The sequence below is a fragment of the Scleropages formosus genome, chromosome 1 (assembly GCF_900964775.1).
Source record: "Scleropages formosus chromosome 1, fSclFor1.1, whole genome shotgun sequence".
In the NCBI taxonomy this organism is placed as follows: Eukaryota; Metazoa; Chordata; class Actinopteri; order Osteoglossiformes; family Osteoglossidae; genus Scleropages; species Scleropages formosus.
The window spans coordinates 49847971-49865703 of NC_041806.1; the positions used below are offsets into that span (position 1 = coordinate 49847971).

General features: G+C 47.9%; 2 protein-coding genes across 2 annotated transcripts; both read right to left on the bottom strand.

The window, feature by feature from the left end:
- Positions 1-650: 650 nt before the first annotated feature.
- Positions 651-13677, bottom strand: rab32a (RAB32a, member RAS oncogene family). Its single transcript, XM_018730270.2, has 3 exons — positions 13405-13677; positions 7201-7481; positions 651-1665 (listed from the first exon to the last, which is right to left on the bottom strand). The coding sequence occupies exons 1-3, from the start codon at positions 13622-13624 to the stop codon at positions 1516-1518; spliced, it is 651 nt and encodes a 216-aa protein (XP_018585786.1). The 5' UTR covers positions 13625-13677; the 3' UTR covers positions 651-1515.
- A 2902-nt stretch (positions 13678-16579) lies between these two features.
- LOC114911305 (metabotropic glutamate receptor 1-like) lies at positions 16580-17642 on the bottom strand. Its single transcript, XM_029255015.1, has one exon. It carries the CDS (start codon positions 17640-17642, stop codon positions 17214-17216), a length of 429 nt encoding a protein of 142 aa, XP_029110848.1. The 3' UTR covers positions 16580-17213.
- Positions 17643-17733: the final 91 nt, after the last annotated feature.

Sequence of the window (17733 nt, forward strand, 5' to 3'; positions counted from 1 at the left end):
TTTAAAACCATTATGGCTTTTTTTTTTTGTTTTTTAAAACAAATTCCAACCCATGAATAAATTGGGGGCCATCAGTATAGGATGTGCTGGTTGGACTTATGAACAATTTGAGTCACAAACAAAATTCTGTTCACGGTTGGGTTCACCACTTGAGGTCCAAGTGTATGTGGCAAGAAATGCAGTGTTCGAAGGTGCTGGCTGGACCATGGTAAGCAACATCACATAGAGAGCACTGATGGAGGGTAGTAAGGTCCACAGCGTTTCCATAGCGATGGATACAGGAGTCCCGGAAATTTAGTGGGCAGCACTGTGCTGGCCAACTGGTTCAATGCACTTATGTGCAGATTCCCAGAGGTCCAAGTTCCACTTCAACACCGACTTGTGAAACCTCTCCTCAAATTTAAACTCTCAACGGTTTCAGCATGGCATTGGGAAACAGGAAAATGTTTTCTCAAATATGTCAATTATGTTAAACCTTATAAGCCATTAGAGCAACAATACTGACAGTCAACTTTGAAACAGGCCTGTAAGTAAATATGAAATGTTTGTACAAATATTTAGGAAGAGAAAACATTTTACCCAAAACACAGAGAATTGTGAAAATAATACATAATAAAGTTTGAGAATAAGTGCATATGTTTGTTTTTTTATTTCCTTCTAAAAAAATTGCTTGCTAACATGACCTTTGATCTCACATCCCAAAAAATTACAATCATTTAATTTTATCAAAACATTTTTATCATTAAGCAATGCCAAATAAAACAAAAAAGTTTCGGTCCATCACTGGATTGTTCACTACAATGTGTTTTAATATTGTCATAATATTGAGTACAATACTGCAATGCTCACCGTATCAAAACTTTTAAAATAATTTCTCACAACTGAGTATACCTCCAATTTCTTTTCCTTTTTAGATTCAAAGTCCTTCATGTAAACTTTGCTCTGTGACACGTGAACGAGCGAAAACAGATTATAGTGTTACAAAAACCTGTTTTGGAAACATTTTGTCGTGACTTTTTTTTTTTTTTTTCCCTCCCCTCTTCAAAATACATCTCAAACAGTTCGTGACACTTTTGAAAATTGTTATTACCCAGAATAAAGAGTTAAAACCACCACTCTAAAAGTAGAACGTGTTATCAATCATTTGCAGCAGTGGATCGGTAGTCAGTAGACCTCTCCAGCAATCCCTGAGGCCTTCGTACGAATCATCTACGTAACCAGAGTGGGACAGTTTTGTACAAGGAGGGCTGTGTGGTGGATGGCTGCTGGTGAATGGCTGACGTTCACCGCCCTGTTGTGTTACCGTGTGACAAACGCACCTAACCCTGTCTGAGAAATGCAGTGGTGACGAAAATCCAGGAGAGAAGATGTGGGCTGTCGGTCCAGCTCGGTTGGCCCTGGCGTCCTGGTTCTCGCTGGGGAAGGCGTTCGGGGGGAGGCCTCCTGGACCGAGCGCTGGAGACATTGCTGGTGCCGGACCACCGTCCTTGACCCGGTGCCTGAAGCGCAGCACCACTAGCAGCACCCGGACTTTGTCTCCGCCACCGCCGTGTCCTGGTCCAGCTTGACCCGGTCCCCATTGCTCTCCTCGTACGGTAAGCCCTTGTCATTGGCGAGGATGTTCTCCACCAGGAACCGGGCCGCCTCCTCCACATTGATGTTGTCCTGGAGACGCCCAAACACACGGCGAGATGAGACACGCAGTGGGAAATACCGTGGTATGCGCCACAGAGTCAGACACACAGAGCTCCTTTACATCTGAGGGCTTGTCTGAAGCAGATAATACGGTTACGGATCTTTTCCCACACGGACTGAGTCCTAGAGCCGAGATCTGAACGTGGACTTTGGAATGGAGGAGGAACTGCCGAGAGTCGCGTGTCGCCTTAGACCTGTTACTGTGCAGCGAACCATGGGTGTTCCCTGTTTCAGTGTAAACCAGGGGTTCTCATCCTGGGGTCCATGGAGTTATTTTTAAAAAAAGACTTGTTTTAAAAATAACTGTAAAACTAAATAAAAGATGAAAATAAAAAAATTACGATACCATTACACTCGATGGCCTATTTCAGTGTGAAGGTAGTATAGTGTGTGAGTGACAGAGAGAGTGTGTGTGTGTTCCACTGATGCATGGATGAGTGACCCAGTGTAAGTTGTGTATCTAGCAGTGTAAGTCACCGCGGTGAATAAGGTGTATGGGCTCATAACACTACATAGAGTTCATTGGAAGTCACTTTGGAGAAAAGCAGCGTCCGCTAAATAAATGCATGTAAATTTAAGGTAACATCGAGTTTCAGTGAAATGGATTCAGTGCAATATTTTCTCAAAATTTCTTTACAGACATGTTTCTAGGAGGGCATCCCGGCCTCTGCTCTAAGGGGCCCCTGTGATTTACCGGTTTCCGCCGCGCACTCGTCTCCAGTGCACACCGTCACAAAGGATCGAGAGGCCTGGCTTCGTTTCAACAAGGTACTCGACCTGAACTGCCGATCCACCCGTTTAAGTGGCGCTTTAGGAACGTATACAGTATAGAGTACATTGGCGGTTTAGACAGCAGCACCTGAGATAAACAGCTAAACAGTTTAATGCAGTGCAGCCACTTGGATACGGAGGTACTCTGAAAATGTACTTTAAAGAGCCATGGTTCTCTCCGGCAGGTGGTCTCTCCGTCACAGAAGACGGACTGTAAGGGGCTGACGCTCTGGGGTTGGGGGAAGGGGGGGGGGGGGGGGGGCACCCATCCTCAGTTTGACCACCTGCAGGATTATTCATCACCGGTTTACCGACACCGCTCTCAGCACACTGCTCCGTCATCGACATTTACACGTGTTCATCTAGCAGGCACGTTTCTCCAAAGCGACTTACAGCTCAGAGAGAAATAGAGAATTCATTTCATCAACAGGAGATTTAGATGCAGACATCTGATACTAGAGTACAGTGAATGTCACATTCCACCATATGAACCACTATACATTACATGAGCAGGTGCATGAAGGTTTACCCTTTATTGAACAATTCTAAATAAAAAAAAAAAAATATTAAACATAAATATTTACATGCATATCTCTCATGAGGGGTGTCAATGAAGTTCACTGAGCTCAATTTACCACTTTTGCAGTGATTTTGTGAACAAATCTCAGCGTCTTTACTTGCAGCGAAATAAATCACTCTTCGTATTCAGGCCGTCGTTCACAAAGCGAAGCCTGTCGTTTTGCGGCTGAGGAGTGGTTTTTTTCTCCCCCCCAAATTACAGTCGCCGATTCAAACGGCGACCGAGCAGCCGAACGCAGCCTGGCGGCTGGAAGAGAAGGAGCCGCACTGCGGGCCCCGACTGGGATAACGCTCTGCGACGAAACAGCCATAAACCCGAGTGAGAACATCAGAACATAAACAGCGATGATGTGGAGGATGGAGGTCGCGGTGGGACCAGATGCAGAAGGACAGTGAGTGAATCTCGTGCACCGGCGCAACGGAGACGACCACAACTTTATTAGTGCTTTAATAGTGGAAATTGCACTTGAATACGGTGGGATAAATTGATTAAATAAATTTAGAGCGCAATACATTTACACACACACACACACACGTGTACATATACACACTTACAATGTGAATAAAAAGAATGTAAACCCTAGAGGGATTGTCATTATTCTTGTATAAAATCTTAAATGTATAAATTAATTAATTTATTATTTATACACCTGATTCTACTTACTTACTTGGGTTAATCAGTTCAACTTGGGCATCACTTATTGTTTCTACCACACACACGATTTCCTCTAAAACATCATATGGAATTGGTGATTACACTCCTATTATGTCACATGAGAAACACCGATTCTGATTTTTTGCTAAAACTAAGCGACACAAGGGGTTCACATACTTTTAATCAACACTTTTTGTGTGTGTGTGTATATATTATATACACACACAGTTTTAAATATAAGGTGTTCATATCTTAAGCACTTCAAGGTTTTTTATTGGTTTTATGAACATCTCAGGGTCACAACAACATGGTAAAAACAGGACACCGAGAAACTGCAAATAAGCCCACGTACACAGAGCGATGGGTACGATCACGCTGGATCGCGACGCTTATTCATTATTGAATTAATGTATAAATCAAAACTCAAAATGGAATGAAAACAATTATGAGAGTTTAACGCCTATTCAAGCCGAAGGTGCAGCAGAGCAGTTCTTGAGGGTAATTTTATTTTTCAGTGCTCTCAACATGGAATGGAAATGTGACGAGGATCTGAAAATGCGACTGAGAACGAAAGATATCACGCACACGTGCAAATGTTCACAAAATACACCGTTGAGGAACACGAGCAGAGTGGGGGGGGGAAGCTGAGCTATTTTGGGCACAACTTCACTGCACCGTGACGTTTGCATGTGTTTCGGTGGAGAAAGTGAACGCACAACGCAGGTGGAAGCGAGAGCACCACAGGAGCCTGTTCACGCTGCACATTTGTTCCATCGTCCCACAACTGGGCCCATCGTACTGCGGCGCTTGCTGGAGGTCACGTGACTCCCACGAACACTGAATCGCACCCCCCGCTCCAGCAGCGTCCAGCACCAGGACTCAGAAAAGCATCCGCTTTGCATTAAGCGAGTAAACGAAAACGTTTCCTACGTGTGGTCGGCCTATTTTGATTTTCGGGCTGCGTCCTCAGCGGCAGAGACTTGAGCGCCGGTTGGGTTCTCGGGTCAGCGTCACACCAAGTGGAGTGTGTCACACAGCGAGGTTGGCGGCAAGAGCCTGGATGACACAGGGTGCCAGACCATGTGACCCAAAGTCACAAGCCTTTTGATCCCCTCTTCCAGAGCCCCACCTCACCACACCTTACCCCATAACCCCTACGAAACTCGCGAAAAACCGTACAGCACAAATGAATGAATTGACAGGAATAAAAACTAAAATATCTCCTTATGAATATGCAAAATACATATATAGCAAAAAGTGACAAAATATTGATAATAAGCTTATACATACACACATCATCTGAAATCGCTTGTCCCATACGGGGTTGCGGGGAGCCGGAGCCTATCCCGGCAATACAGGGCGCAAGGCTGGAGGGCGGAGGGGACACACCCAGGATGGGACGTCAGTCCATCGCAAGGCACCCCAAGCGGGACTCGAACCCCAGACCCACCGGAGAGCAGGACCTGGTCAAATCCTAATAAGATGATATCTTTTTAAAAAAAAAAAAAATGTACCACTTGAATTGCACCCTTGGCCAAGATGCGGAATCTGAACTGCAACAACAAGCAGCACCAGGCAGCACCAGGTCCCTGTACCTGAAGGTTAGCAAGTTTAGGTCCTAATCCCACAATCATAGGAAACATCTAAAGGCCAGGCTCCCTAGAAAGGTACCATAAACCCAAAGACATTAAAAGGGGTGAAAAACACACAATAATCCACATAAATTTATCCGAGTGTCGGAGTTGGAACTCCAGGAAGACCTCGCCGCTGCACTCTTGAGCACGGTACATTACCGCCATCGCTCCTCTCGAACTGCAGCTCTACGAAGGGATAGAGAACACGTAACGTATCAAACGGAGGTTGTCAGTCGCCTCGGGCGGCCAAGGGATGGAGGGACGGATGAAGGGGGACATCGGTTCGAGAGGCAGCTCTCATCTGACGTGAGTCAATGTGCCAACTGTCCGCTGGCCTGCGCATCATTGGCTGCTGATCTTTGCTCCGAATCTCAGCTGCGAACCCTTTGAGTGACGAGTTCATTGTTGTCCCAGAGCTCTGCCATAAAGGTTTAACAGGTCACATTAATAGGCTAAAGAGCAGACTGGGCAAAAAATAGCTCTTTTTTTTTTTTTTTTTTAAATCTGCATGTTATAACATACGTGTAACATATATGGTCATCGGTTGTTATTTACATCTCGTGTGTATATTGTCCCTGGAGTCATCAAAGCGGAAGTGACTCACCGCCGAATTAAGTCACGACACAAAAAACGTGATCTCAGCTGTAAACCACCCCCTCAGCCGGTCACGCTGACATTGTGGCACAAACAGCAAACAGAACCGTGGAACTCGGCCGCCGACGACGGGCAAAGGATCTAAATCACATTTACAACGGCAGACCCGCGTCCGCTGGTGTTTATCAAACGCATCCGGGCGATTATTTACAGCTCGTTCGGAACTCTAAGCGATAAGATCTAGGAAAGTTCCCTCCGACAGCCAAACCGCGACGCAAAACCGGAAGGTCACATTTACAGAGGAAAGTTCCGGTCTTCGTGAGGAATCATGAGGTTTCCCACCGAAGGGCGCGAGTCTCTGCGTTCCGCCTTAACGGACGCATTCCTAGGGATATTCAACTTAAAAACACGCATCCTTCGAAAAGCAAACAAAAAAAGTGTCGTATCAAAAGGAAAAAGTGTGCGAAAAAGCGGAGCGGGCTGCTGGAGGAGCAGATCTGGTCCGGGGGTGGGTGGGATGTTTCTAACTTCCTGGACTGGAATGTGACACTGGACCTCGGCCACTTTGCGAGTTTCTCAGTCATCGCTGACTGTTACAGCAAGTCACCCACCCACCCATCTGAGGTACAGGAGCGTTCCCAGAACACGGTTTTACTCTTTTTCTCTTCCCGTCTCGTAAAAACACCGGAGCGCGCGGCAAAACCGGGCGTGACCCGCCTACAGAACAACCCGGACGTCACACGCGGGCGTGCGTTTCCTCTCACGTTAATCGCCACTGTGACCCATTTCCCATATTTCTGCAGGTCACTCCGGGAAGGAGCGAGATCAACGCATCCAAATGTATTCGAGACAATAAATGCGGAAAAACAGAAGGGGGGGACGGGGGGCCTGCAGCCTCTCTCTGAGACAAAAGGCTGCGCCTAAACTAGCCGTTGCCAAGGTAATCGTTTCCGTATGGAGGCCGGTTTTGTTTCTCGGCTCCGACTTTTGCGCCGAGAACACACGAGTCGCTGTATCGTCATCCTTTTAACCCAGCGAAACATCCAGCTGTACGGACGAGCGGCTCCCGGAGTCGTTCTGAGCAGAAGCATCAATTAAGCGATAATGATTTTGCCACGCTTTGGTTTCGCTCCGCTTTCCGCGGCACGACTCTCGGGCCCGCCGAGATTCCGGCGAGGAAATTATGCAGCTGCGCTGAACTCACGCGCTGGTTAAGAGGACAATCGTGCACCGTAACCAGGCTGCTCCCCACGCCGCGCTCACCGCTCTTACCTTGGCTGATGTTTCGAACCAGCCCAGGAAGCCCGTCTCCTTGCAGAAGTTGTCCATGAGGGTCGGGTTGCTGCTGTTGGCGTCCTTCTTCTGGTCGCACTTGTTGGCCAAGAGCACGGAGGGGATGGGGTTCCCGTTGGCCAGCTTCACCTTGCTGTCCAGGTCGTGCTTCCACTTGGAGACGGCGTCGAAGGTGGAGCCGCGCGTCACGTCGAAGACCACGAAAGCGCCCACCGCCTCCTTGTAGTACACCCGGGTCATGTTCCCGAACCGCTCCTGACCTGGAAGGGCACACGACGAGCTCACTTACACCGGAGGGAGCAGCGCCGGAGTAACGGCACCTTGATCTTCTCCTCCGAAGGACTTGTTTAAGCACCGAAACAGCAGCCGGTCGCCGCATCTCCATTCGCAGCACCAGTACGAAGGCAGTACAGAAACAGGAGCTACAGGGATAGGAAACCCCTGCTGGCTCTGTGCACATCTTCCCTGAACTCAGCTATGGTTTAATCTATTGTTTAAAAAAAAAAAAAAAAAAAAAAACAGAAGTAAAATAGGAAAGGGGAGAACAGGACACAAGGGGAAACCGACACACACACATTGTCTGAAGCCGCTTGTCCCATACGGGGTCGCGGGGAGCCGGAGCCTACCCGGCAACACAGGGCGTAAGGCCGGAGGGGGAGGGGACGCACCCAGGACGGGACGCCAGTCCGTCGCAAGGCACCCCAAGCGGGACTCGAACCCCAAACCCACTGGAGAGCAGGACCCGGTTAAAGCCACTGCGCCACCCCGCTCCCCAACAAGTAGAAACCCACTGCACAATTTTTTACACTTTTTTTCATTTTAATTAATTTATTACCTACAGAACAGTGCTGGGTTATAGCAACACAGCGACAGGACCTGCAAATATTAATTTCTCCAGTGGAAGACAGTAAAACACTTTGGCTGTGTGCGTATTTACAGTACAGAGGTGTAGACCATAACAGTAAAATACTCCTTCTTGCCAAGTTTATAAGAGTAATCGGCCCGCATTGAATATGTTCGGCAGAAACGGATCTGGGTTGTAGTTTTGAAAGAAAAAAAAAAAAAAAAAAAAAAGTGTGATAAATTCACAATTATTGATTTAGCTAACACTTTTCTCCAAGGCAACTGTGGGCGGCACAGCAGCACAGTGAATAGCGCTGCTGTCTCACAGCACCTGGGTGGTGCAAGAGGATGTGGGTTCGATCCCCACTGTGTGGAGTTTGCATATTCTCCCTGTGTCTGCGTAGGTTTTCTTCGGGCACTCTGGTTTCCTCCCACAGTCCCAAGACATGCTGTCCAGGTTCACCCAGAGTGTGTGTGACAGAGAGTGTGTCCCACTGATGTATGGATGAGTGACCCAGTGTAAGTAGTGTATCTAACAGTGTAAGTCACCGTGGTGAATAAGGTGTGTGGGCTGATAACACTACATAGAGTTCATTGGAAGTCACTTCAGAGAAAAGCATCTGCTAAGTAAATAAGTGTAATGTACAATGTTAAGGTATTTACAACTATTTATAGAGCAGGGTAGTTTTACTGGAGCAATTTAGGGCAAGTACCTTGCTCAAGGACACTACAGCTAGGGGTAAAATTCGAACGTGAAACCTTTGGGTCTAAAGGCAGCAACTCTAACCACTACAGGGACTCTGACTGCTAATGGTCGCATCATACAGCAACACCTAATAAAAAGGAGGGGAGCAGGGGCTTTGTGTGGGGGGACCGAGAGGATGGAAAAAAGACACACAGGGTCCTGCGGCTGCGGTTCACTGGACTATGGACACTCCCGGTACAGTAACGGACGCTCCGGAACCCTAGAGGGACACGTCTTGCTGTGATCGGGTCCAGTCCCTTCTCTACCGAGTGACGAGGACAGCGCACTCTGGATGTGCAGCAGTGGTAAGTGGAGGATCAGGAAATGAGCCAGAAGCCCAAAAACCACACTATCCACAACCGGACATGACAGCAGCTCTTAGCGCAACAGTCGAGCGACACGTGTCCCGAAGGGAAGCTGCTGCATGCGCTGCGGACACGAGCCGTTTGTCACACAGCTCATACGATCCTCGACGTCAATACCAGCTCCAATGTACCTACATTTGCGAGATCCTATGTTTAAATAAGTCAGAGATAAATTTTATGCAGTTCCCCAGTAAAGTCGATGCCAAATCGTATTTTTTGCTCAGCTGTATCCACAGGGACACTTTCATCAGTTTATACGTGTGGGTATTTCTGCGGAGCAGCTCAGTGTAAGTACCGTGCCTTCCTCGAGGGTACGGCGCCGGGGCCCCTCGTGGGCCCTCAGCAGGGACCCTCGGTTTACAAGCACGCGTGCAACCACTGCGCCGCAGTGCGTGTTTTAATCTGCTCAACGCAGCTCATCTCCATGGTGACCCACTCGTGACCGTCCAGTCCCGGAGCTGTGGCGCTCAGCAATCGGAGCAGAGATGCCCGGGGCTCCTCCCTCCTCCGCCGGGTGGGCCGTGAGGAAATAAATGAGAAGAGCCGGCTCTGCGCGCACAGGCTCCCGTGACTCTTTCCTCATCGCATCCAGCAATTCTCCTGCCAGGTGCAGAGCTTATGGAAATAAACCACTAAACGGGTCAATTAGATCAGACGCCGGCAATTACGGCGGAGCTCGGAAAGGGCCCCTCTCCCACCGGCGCTCATCAAAGCCAAACAGCCTGTCAGACCGTTGCCCGCTTTCGCATTAAAAAGGAGTCTTTATCACAGCAACCTTCCTCTTATATGGCCTTAATCGAGATGTTATCTGTGGGCGGGTTTCCATGGAAACCATCCAAGACGGGAGACACGGCAGGGCCCCGTGTGCCGCGAGGCGCCGTCTCGTGTCGGCCGCATTCCTTTGCGCAAACGCATCGCACCGGGACGCTCGGAGACAGGGACGGGCAGGAGCGCGTGATGTTTGTCCGTCTCACGTTGACGTCGCCGTTTCGATCCATTCACGCTTCGATTTATTCATTTTCCTGACACTTTTCTCCCAAGCGACTTAAAATATTAAGATACTTACAGCGATTTACCCATTTGCACGGCTCTGTAATATTTAATGCATCATTTCAGGGTTAGTACCTTGATCGAGAAGGGGGTGCGGTGGCGCAGTGGGTTGGTCCTGGTCCTGCTCTCCGGTGGGTTTGGGGTTCGAGTCCCGCTTGGGGTGCCTTGCGATGGACTGGCGTCCCATCCTGGGTGTGTCCCCTCCCCCTCCAGCTTTACGCCCTGTGTGCCGGGTTAGGCTCCGGTTCCCCGTGTCCCGTGTGGGGCGAGTGGTTCGGATGGACGGACGGACGGACCTTGATCGAGGGGACTAGAACAGGAGGTGGGATTTGAACCCCCATCAGAGTTCACGGTACACCCACCGCAGCCAACAAGGTGTGAATTTGGACAAATAAGTCACCGCTGTGGGAAAACGGTCACGTCCCCTGCAACTCCCTGCTCACACACTCGCACAGTGTGAGACACCAGCGGGTTGTACATTCCTTGGGATCGTCTAAATCCTTGGCACCAGGGACGGGCTTACACCGCAGCCGAAGTCATCGCACCGTGCTCAGACAGGCCTGGCGAAACGCTGCTATTTCAGGGGATTGGTGGGGAGGGGGGGTTAGGGGCGGCGCACATTTTAGCTGAGCCTGATTACTGTTGCTTCATTCACAATGGACGCGATTATACACTGTGGAATTTGGCAGTGAGAATAAACCCCCTCAGCGTCTCCACAGGGAAAGGCCTGTTACTACAGCGCTGTCGTCAGAACCGCCTGAAGCTCGGACCCGTTCTCCTGCACGGGCACTCGGGCGGATCCCCCTCCCACCAGCTGGGGGTTGAACCCCATCTGAAACTAACTTACAAAGATTTCAGGGGTTTGAAGGAGAAATGGTTACAAAAGGGATTGCTTTCATGCCCTCCTTGAATGCAGGATGGGAATCAGCAGTTCTGAAGGACAGAGGGAGTTCCTTCCACCACATTGAGAACCAATAAGCTTCAGATTTTGGGGCCTGGAGTATATTCTGGGTTATTCTGAAAAGGTCTAACCACGTGTAGGTGGGGCAATGCATCCTGGGATGTGACCATGCCCAGATCTAGAGAAGATGAAAATGTACTGCAGGAGACCACGCTGTCCCAGCTGCCGTACAAATTTAATTTGGGTCTTTCGGACCCACAACTGCATACCAAGTAACGCTGAGGGAACACCTGTGGTGACTAATGGTCTGGCGATGGACTCGGCGTCAGCACGATGACAGGAACAGGCAGCTCCCAACTTCACATCTGCTGATCAGTTGGAGGTGCAGCAATCAAATACCTGGATTTGCGTAACAGTAAGGTACTGGACTACTTCAAAACACATTGTTTTTTTTACAGTCAGATAACAACTGGGCCACATCTGCACGAAACGGAAATAAAGTCCATTCCGTAAGGAAAGACCAGGCCGCTGGAAATGAAAGGGAGCTTTGGAATGCAGAGCATCGACAAAAGCCAAAAACTTCTGTTAGAGTTTTTTCACACTGTGTGCAGCTACACACCCATATTAAAGTACATGTACATATATATATATATATATATATATATATATATTTACATGTACGTAAACAACTGCGTACAAAATGTACATGCAGATACATATGCTTGCATAAGGAAGGCCAGAGGTCATTTGTTTGCTCGTGTCTGAACATGTGACACAAACACACCCTTTCATAAGGACCCTTTCTCCTCCTCCTCATCATCTGCACCCCAGACTGGCAAAGTGATCCTCTGCTGTAGTGCACGAAGCAGCACACTTGTAGGGATCAGCCCTTCCGCCGTGCAAATCCCTGTGCCATTTCAGCGGCTTTATCCAGACATTCCTGCTCCCAAAGGCAGATTCATACTTCAGTGTATTTTCGGTTTCGGAGGAGGCGAGAGATTAACAGGGGCGGAACGACAGAGCTTAACCGAGAGGTCCGAAGACGCACTACGATGGCACGGCCGGTGGCGTATTCCAGTCAAAGCATCAAGGATTGAATGCCTGCTCCTGCCGTCGTACCCTTGAGCAAGGTAACTAATACAGTCAAAATTCCCTTATTGCATTAAATAGGTAAATCAGTGTAAGTACTGTATACAAACCTCAGTTTCACATGAATTAATTATACACAGTAATAACTGTAAATCCACAGGCCTCTTGGCATTTACGCTGGAGTTTTTGGTTCTTTATTACACCATAAACATCACCCCCTGTCCCCAAACACAGCCTCTGTCACTGTGAGCTGGAGGAAATGTGTTGGGACTGTGTTCATGGAGTCCAGGCGGTGTATAAACGTGGTAGACACGCTTTTAGTGTCTGGGGCCTGGTCAGGCTGCTCTGCTTTCACTTCCTTCCAGCCACTCCTCACTGTTTCTTAAAGGGGCAGGGAGTGTGAGACATAAAGTAATATGATCTAGACTGAGATTAGAATAAACTCATTTTAAGAACAAAAAAAAACAATGGTAAACTTTGTTTGTGAATCACTGCGGAACTGATTTTTTTTTTTTTTTTTTTTTACAGTTTATTTTGACTAATGGAAATGGACTACAGCTATGGCATAATAGTGACCTACATTCCACCAGCAATCAATAGAAATTATGAAACAGCACTGCAGTGAAATCACACACGTTATAATACGTATTATACGGTCAAGTCGTAGTGTTTCTGAATCATTTCCACTGTTTTTTTTTTTTTCCTTTTTTAAATACGAGTTGTGTAAACTGTCCTCAGATACACAAGGAGGAGGTAATACTGGGCTTGAGTGTACACGGAGGGGTAAACCATAATACACCCACACTACACTATACACACACTAAACTAATCCGACTGTCTGCGCAAAGAAAAGAGCAACTTCACGCGATCCTTCGATAACTTTTGACTTCGCCAACACCTCAGTAACGAAACGAAAACAAACAAACAAACGTGGCAACACGATCAAGGGACACAGAGTGACACTTTAAAGTGCGAACGAACTTTGTTTTCGAAACAAAGAAGCTGTTTAAACTACTTTGTAACAGTTCGTTCGGAACAAAGGAACTTCAAACGCACCGCGACATCGCGTCGGAAACAATGTGACTTCACTTCAGAAGGACTCGGAAACTTCACAGCACGCGCGGCGTTAGTGACCCCGAACGGCCACACGCGCAGCTCGCGAGCGCGCGGGCGCGTGCCCGTGGCGGTACCTGCGATGTCCCACAGCTGCAGGCGCACGAGGGTCCTGCTGTCCCAGTTGATGACTTTGAGCGCGAAGTCCACGCCGATCGTGGCCCGGTAGTGCTGAGAGAAGAGCTGGTGCACGTAGCGCTTGATGATGCTCGTCTTGCCCACGCCGAGCTCGCCGATCACGAGCACCTTGAACAGGTACTCCTTACACTCGGACACGGAGCCGCCCGCCATGATCATGAGCCCCCGCTTCCTACTTTCTCTCTCTCTCTCTCTCGCTCTCGCACACAGACAGAGACACGCGAAGAGACAGAGCGACTCGAGGGACCGAGCGGGAGGAGCTGGAAACTTCCCTGTTGAGAGGAGAGAACAGAGACTGGAGGGAGGGAAGGAGGAGAAAGAGAGAGAGAGAGAGAGAGAGAGCAGCGGTCCAGCCTCCTGAAGCACCTGACGAGTCACAGGACCCGGAACTTGGGCACACACTGATCTGGGAACGGATTACATTCCCCCTTTGCAGTCCAATCTGCCGCCCACATAGGGGTCACACCCCCCTCTACAGTCCAGTCTGCAGTCTACACAGGGATCACACCCCCCCTCTACAGTCCAATCCACAGTCCACAAAAGGATCACCCTCTCCTCTACAGTCCAATCCACAGTCCAATCTACAGTCCACATACTAGGGATCACAACCCCCTTCTACAGTCCAATCCACAGTCCACAAAGGGGTCACCCTCTCCTCTACAGTCCAATCTACAGTCCACATAGGGGTCACACCCCACTCTACAGTCCAATCTACAGTCCACATAGGGGTCACACCCTGCTCTACAGTCCAATCCACAGTCCACAAAGGGGTCACCCTCTCCTCTACAGTCCAATCTGCAACCCACACAGTGATTACACTCCACTCTACAGACTGTAAAGGGGTTACACTTCAGAGTCCAGCCACAGGAACCCCGGACACTTGCATCTTCCTTCCAAAAATACACACTTTTCTCTTTCTATACTGTACTTGTTTCTTTCTTGCCTGAAAATTACTTGTTGATCACAGTGCCCTTGATCAGAATTCCAGCGTTTCACCACCGTTATTCTTCCCGACCCAGCAAGTGGACCAACAGACGAACTAAGAGTACGCGGTACAGCCAGTGGTCAGAAAGGGTTAAATAGAGCAGATGCTTGTGATCACCTGACTAGTGTCGTATACATTTTTACAAGAGTTTCGCACACCAGGAACGATTCTGTTTTCTTCTTGCTGGCTTATGATGCTTTTCTGTGTCTGAGTTGTGTTTTCCAGTGTGAGGGAGGATCAACCAAGAAGAGAAGAAATAACAGGATTCCATGACTTAACTGAAAATTTGCTCTTAAGGAGAATTCTTCTTAAAAGAATTGTTAATTACCATTAATTTAAAAGCGAAAAATAAATAACGTGTTTCTGAGCCACAAAGGGTTGACCCATTATCTCCCGAAACACAAAAGTTCCTCCCCTATTATTTAAACACGGAAAATCTAAGCCGATTTAAAAATATAATGCAGTGTATTTATTTTAATCACTGGTAACACACAGCTCCTCTCTGCTGATCTATTCATAAAGAATCATTTGCGTAAAAGAACAGTAAATCAAATAGCACAAAGTTATTGAAGTCATAATGGAAAAATTTTAAGCGCTTCATCACTTCAAGATTTAAACTGATTGTAAGACATGTATAAAGTTATGTGGTGTACAGTAATTCGTATACAGCAGATGTTCCAGCCAGCTGGGAGTCCCCAATGTGGGGTCCATGGGGGGGGGGGGGGGGGGGGTCTGTTTTGTGACACACTGTGACCAGTGAGCATCTGCTCAATGTATTGTAGTTAAGGATGAGGAGGCCAATTGAAGCCAAAAAGGTTTTTAACTTTGTATGACCTACAGGAAATTCTAAAACCCACACAAGGGAGGACACACACTTTTAGTTAGAAAATATTTATTGTACAGAATAATTTATTCTGGAAGAAACATATTTCACCTGTTTCTAGCCTTGACCATGTATATCACATGACTGTCTTTTTACCGCACATCTTACAAATAACTCTGTTCTCAAACGGCAAACACTAGTCAACTAACTAAAATCCAGTAAAATTACAATATTCAGCAAGATTATGTATCTATATCTGGATAGTCCCACATTTTAATAGATAAATTACTATTTAACTTAGAATCAGTTATTTCATTACAACTGTCAATGATAGAATTTTTTTAAATCAATAAAGGCAAACTTTAAACGAAACTTCTCACTAGCAGCTTCTACAAACTGGTAAACTTTGAAATTAAAAAAAAAGAGATAATTACTGACTTCTAAATTTACCTGAAAAGGTAGCCAAGTTCAATGCAAACATGAACCTATTTCACAAAGTTTTTTAAGACAAATTGTATACATATTCTTATACCGTGTTCTAAGTACAGAAGCAGTAAACAATGTATAAACACAGACCCTCCGTATGAAAAAGGAGACAGATTGATGGAATACAAACTTTAAGAACATTACTACAATGACTAAAAGACCCTTGAAGAAATGAAATATAATTTGAAAAGAGTTTTTTTTTTTTTTTTTTTTTTTAAATGTCTTCATTTTTCAAAAATAAGTATCCGGTTTGTTTTACTGCATCGGTACAATCAGGTTGGAAACTCAGCAGCCTCATTCACCTCACAGAAACAGCCTGGAAAGGGTTCAAAATATCCCTAAAGTAACGTGCAAATTAGTAGAGTCAGGCTTCCGTGTTCCGTGAACAAATAAATATGCAGTTTTCAGCGAAAACACAAACGTGACACGTGAAAATATGAAAGCCCACTTACAGTCCCCACTGTCAGTCCTGGTCCGAATCACTGCCTTTGTCCTCCAAAGCTCTTCTTTTATTTGGCCCAAATTCCAATGTACTGCAAATGCCAAGTTACTGGAAAGTTTCGGGAACTGCAGCGTAATTAATACCTATTTTTTAACAATATCATTTGTGTCATTTTTCATTTTAGGATAATCGGGAAAGTAGAAGAGGAACAGAAAGCTTTTACTTCCTGATTCCTTTGTCCAAGGCCACTTAAGATGCTTAATGATGAGCCTTGCAGTGATTTTTTTTCCCTTTTATAAAGAAAGCTCATTTTTCCTGTATCAGTTCTCGGTAAGTAGGGTAAATACCTTGTCCAAGAATTGGGATTTGAGCTGGGAACTCAGATTGCAAGGTGACGACTCTAAGTGCTACTCCACTTGTTGTCCATTTTTCAAGAAATGTGCCCAAAATAATTGTCACCTTCCAAATCAGGGCTGAAGAGCAACATTTTGAGCCAGAGCTTGATGGGATCAAAGCCGCCACACACCTGTCTCCGGACACGACCTTGAGACAAGTCTGCCTGCGGCCTTGTTCGCGTCTCGCTTTGGTCTGGAAATAAGCGGCTTGATTTCAGTGGCGAGAACAGAAGTGAATGTTTAACGCGGGTGATGGGAGGAGGAGCTCAAATTCACTAATGGCGAGAACAAATGGAGGTAATAAAAGCGGTGGAGGTGCAGCGGCGGCGGCAGCGGTGGCACACATTGACTTGCATGCATCTGCTACAAACGTGAGGGGCCCCTGTGTGGGTCCTTCGTCAGAGGGCATTGGCTGCCATTTCACCGTGTGACCAGGAGGGCGGCGCTGAAGACAATTGATTTTTTTCTGGTAAATGGTTGGGCTCTCTTGCCTGCATCCTCCATGTCCCAGGTTCCGTTTCCCAAAAACAGGCTGGAGCAACACCCTCTACAGGGACAGGAAGTTATAACGAAGAGGCTGAAGAAGCAGGCGGATGCTGCGTGAGCCCGTCAAGCCTTCACAGGGTGGAGGGGCTCCGCCTGTGGTCAGGCGTGGTGCCGGAGGTGTACGCCACACCGGGTGGAGTGTGCGCTGCGGACTCGGACCCCGGGGAACTAGGGGGTGTGCGGCCCGATGCCACCGAGTCTCTGAAGGGGGATGGGGGCGTCAGGGCCGGGTAGGGCTCTGGAGTGAGTCTGGCCGGAACCAGCTCCTCCAGGTCCTCCGGCTCCTCCAAGTCCTCCTCCTCCTCCAGGAAGTGAGCCGCATCGTACGCGTGGCCTCCTGTCGGGCCTAACCGTGCGCCTCCTGGCTCGTCCCCATGCGCCCGGAGTTCCCGCAGGGTGGGACCCGGTCGCTGGCTGGGGCGGGGGGTGTCAACAGAACCCGGAGGGGAAATGACATCATCCACGTCTCGCTCACCTGTCATCTCTGTGAGGTGCTCCATGGTCGGCGTATGGAGCATGGAGCAAGTCCCGAGGCACTCGTGAGCGTACGCTTGCCCCGCCCCCTTCGCCACCGCAGGGGGGCTGTCCGGC